This window comes from Opisthorchis viverrini (assembly GCF_000715545.1).
Source record: "Opisthorchis viverrini unplaced genomic scaffold opera_v5_81, whole genome shotgun sequence".
Lineage (NCBI taxonomy): Eukaryota > Metazoa > Platyhelminthes > Trematoda > Opisthorchiida > Opisthorchiidae > Opisthorchis > Opisthorchis viverrini.
Genome location: NW_008751736.1, coordinates 288,536 through 291,146, shown reverse-complemented (window position 1 = coordinate 291,146; position 2,611 = coordinate 288,536). Strand labels below are relative to the sequence as shown.

The following is a 2,611-nucleotide window of genomic DNA, read 5'->3' as shown; positions in this document are numbered from 1 at the left end:
CACTTATTTGCAAACTAATCTGGTTTTTCGAGAGACTCACCTGGAACCCAGCTGAATCTCCCGTTTGTGATGTTTTCAGGCGACTGAATGTGCTGTACCAGGCCGCCTCATATTTCAGTCGCTGCGATATTCGAGGTATCGCGATACATGTATACTCGTAATGCACTACTCATAAGGTTGCTGAAAATTCGTCGGTAACCCACGACCGGTTTCGCCTTTCTTAGGGGCTCATCAAGGTAGGCGCAGTCCCCGAGTTTCTGTCAACCTTATGTTCTACTTGAAGCCAAATTGCACGAAATTAGCGAACTACACCCGTCGTGGGCTATCGACGAATTTTCAGTAACCTTATGAGTAGTACATTACAAAGATATGGTACGGTTAACCCAAACTTAATTCAGCCTGTGCTTGCTTTTCGGTTAGTAGGTGGTCTGTGAACGGCTTCGAGATAATGCTCTCCTCAATGGCGAGTCATTCGAATGGTATTGTCGACTACCAGTCAGGAAATTCCTTATGAAGTTACGCGTAGATATGCGATGAATCCATACTATCAAATCAGTATTACCGACGATCGTTCTTGTCCCAACCTGTTCAATTTTTTGGGCACTAACCCCAGTACTATACAACTGGAGAAGCGATACCTGCTCTAGACTGATCACATCGGTTAGGCTCGTTAGTCTCCATGAAGGACTTAATTCTCGCACAACTTTACCATTGTCATCACTTTGCGTGATTTATTCACCGGAAAACATATCGACCGCTATGGTGTTGTGTTGCAGACCGATCACGTGCGCCATGGGTTTATGTGAGATGTGGGAGTAATTACTTCTCATGCAGTGGAGGCAGCAGTTGATGCCCCTGTTGCAACTGCCTAACTTCCCCGGTAACTCATTCTCCTCTCATGTAAGTGATCTGTTCAACCCTCATGCAGTGCAGCAGTTGATGTCCCTGTTGCAACTGCCTAACTTCCCCGGTAACTCATTCTCCTCTCATGTAAGTGATCTGTTCAACCAACCCAAACAAATTAGACAACCTGAAGTAGAAATATGGGAAGGAATTGGCCAACTCAATACAAAAAGCGCTACACTACGATTAGGCAATATGAGGATGTGCAATAATGGATTAGAAAGTTATGAAACAATCGCTACATATGTGCGTCACACTGTCCCATTCAAACAAGTAACGAAACTTTAGCCGATGTTTTTTCATGGGCTAAAAATACCGGTGCGTTTGCTCAAAACTATCCGACGGCCCACGGCTGGTTTCTCACTTTTTCGGGCGAATCAAGTAGGCGCAGTCCCCAAGTTTTCGTCAACATTATGTTCCACTTGAACTCATATGGCAATAAATTTGCGAATTTGCACTCATTTGCACCAAATGTAACAAGGTGAGTTCAGAATATCCAGTAACAGGTCACAGTAAAAAACAAAATATGGAAACAATAAAGGCGTCCACCCATGACCAGAGGGTGAATCAAAGCCGTGGATCCTTCTTTGACCATGACTGCTTAGGTACAGCCAACAGCGGCGAAAGATGCAATGTGAAAAGGAATGAATAATTGAAGAACGTTTGGAATCATTTGAAGAGTTGTCGTTTTCGAAGGGCTATGTAAACAGTCGGTATATTTAAATAGGCAACGATTTTAAACAAAAAGTGCCTCAGGCTAAGTGAGCTGATTACCAATTTGGTTAGGCTTTGGAGCAGACGGAGTACCTTTTCAGATTAGTCATCAAATCATCACCATCATCGACAGCATGACATCAGTTTTCAACACCGATGCTTCACTGCCGTACAACCATGATTCATTTGAAAGCCTTATTGTAAAGAAAAGAGTAGACGTGGACGGGAATGGGACTTAAGGCTAGCTTACCACAATCATTACGAGGTGCCCATACCTTCAGACATTCACTCAGGCGATCTGGATAGGAACTGACAACAAGAACGCCACTGACATCGGTTGGCGGCCATATCTTGTAGTGTCTCCAAGCAGGCACAGTGAGGATCACGCCGTCCCCATCCTGGAAAGCGAAAAATCGAAAAAATAGATTACACTCACCTACTGACCATTTAGTTCTAAATGAATCTCAGCTGAATATCTGAACAACTGAATGTGCTGCAAGAGGGCGGCCTCATATTTCGGTTAGCACCATGTCTGAGATACCACGGTATGTTTCCTTAGGTGAGACACGCCGCTCATAAAATTACTGAGGCTCCTATGACAGCCTCAACAAGAATTCCACTGAGATCGGGTGACACCCATATCTCCAGCCAGACGCGGTGGGGATCACGCGATCTCCACCCTGGAGAGCGAGTAGCACCGACAGCACCCAAACGTTTCGTAATCCCCTTCATACTCCTCTGCCAGGTCAAGGGTTGGACACCTCTCTGTTTTCATCACTCTGAGTGGGGCATGGAAAACAGCGCTCTCTTCGGCAAACGATCGTTTGGTATACGTAAAACATGTCCCAACCAACGCAGCTTCTGGTGCTGGACACATTCTTCAATGGAGGTACCCGTTACACAACCGAAAACGCGCTTTCTAACTGCCTCATTAATGATTCACCGACACCATTCTACACGAGATATGATTCTGAGACAACGATTGTCGAACACC

The 2,611-nt window shown here is 45.1% G+C and overlaps 1 protein-coding gene across 1 annotated transcript in view; it reads left to right on the top strand.

Moving 5' to 3' along the window:
- Positions 1-2,212: 2,212 nt before the first annotated feature.
- The window catches only part of T265_04693 (hypothetical protein), a gene marked incomplete at both ends in the record, with an annotated part of 7,536 nt that continues 7,137 nt past the window's right edge, over positions 2,213-2,611 (top strand). Inside the window, one exon of the mRNA XM_009169497.1 lies at positions 2,213-2,601. Coding sequence (XP_009167761.1) covers positions 2,213-2,601 — 389 coding nt within the window. The remainder of the gene's footprint in view (positions 2,602-2,611) is intronic.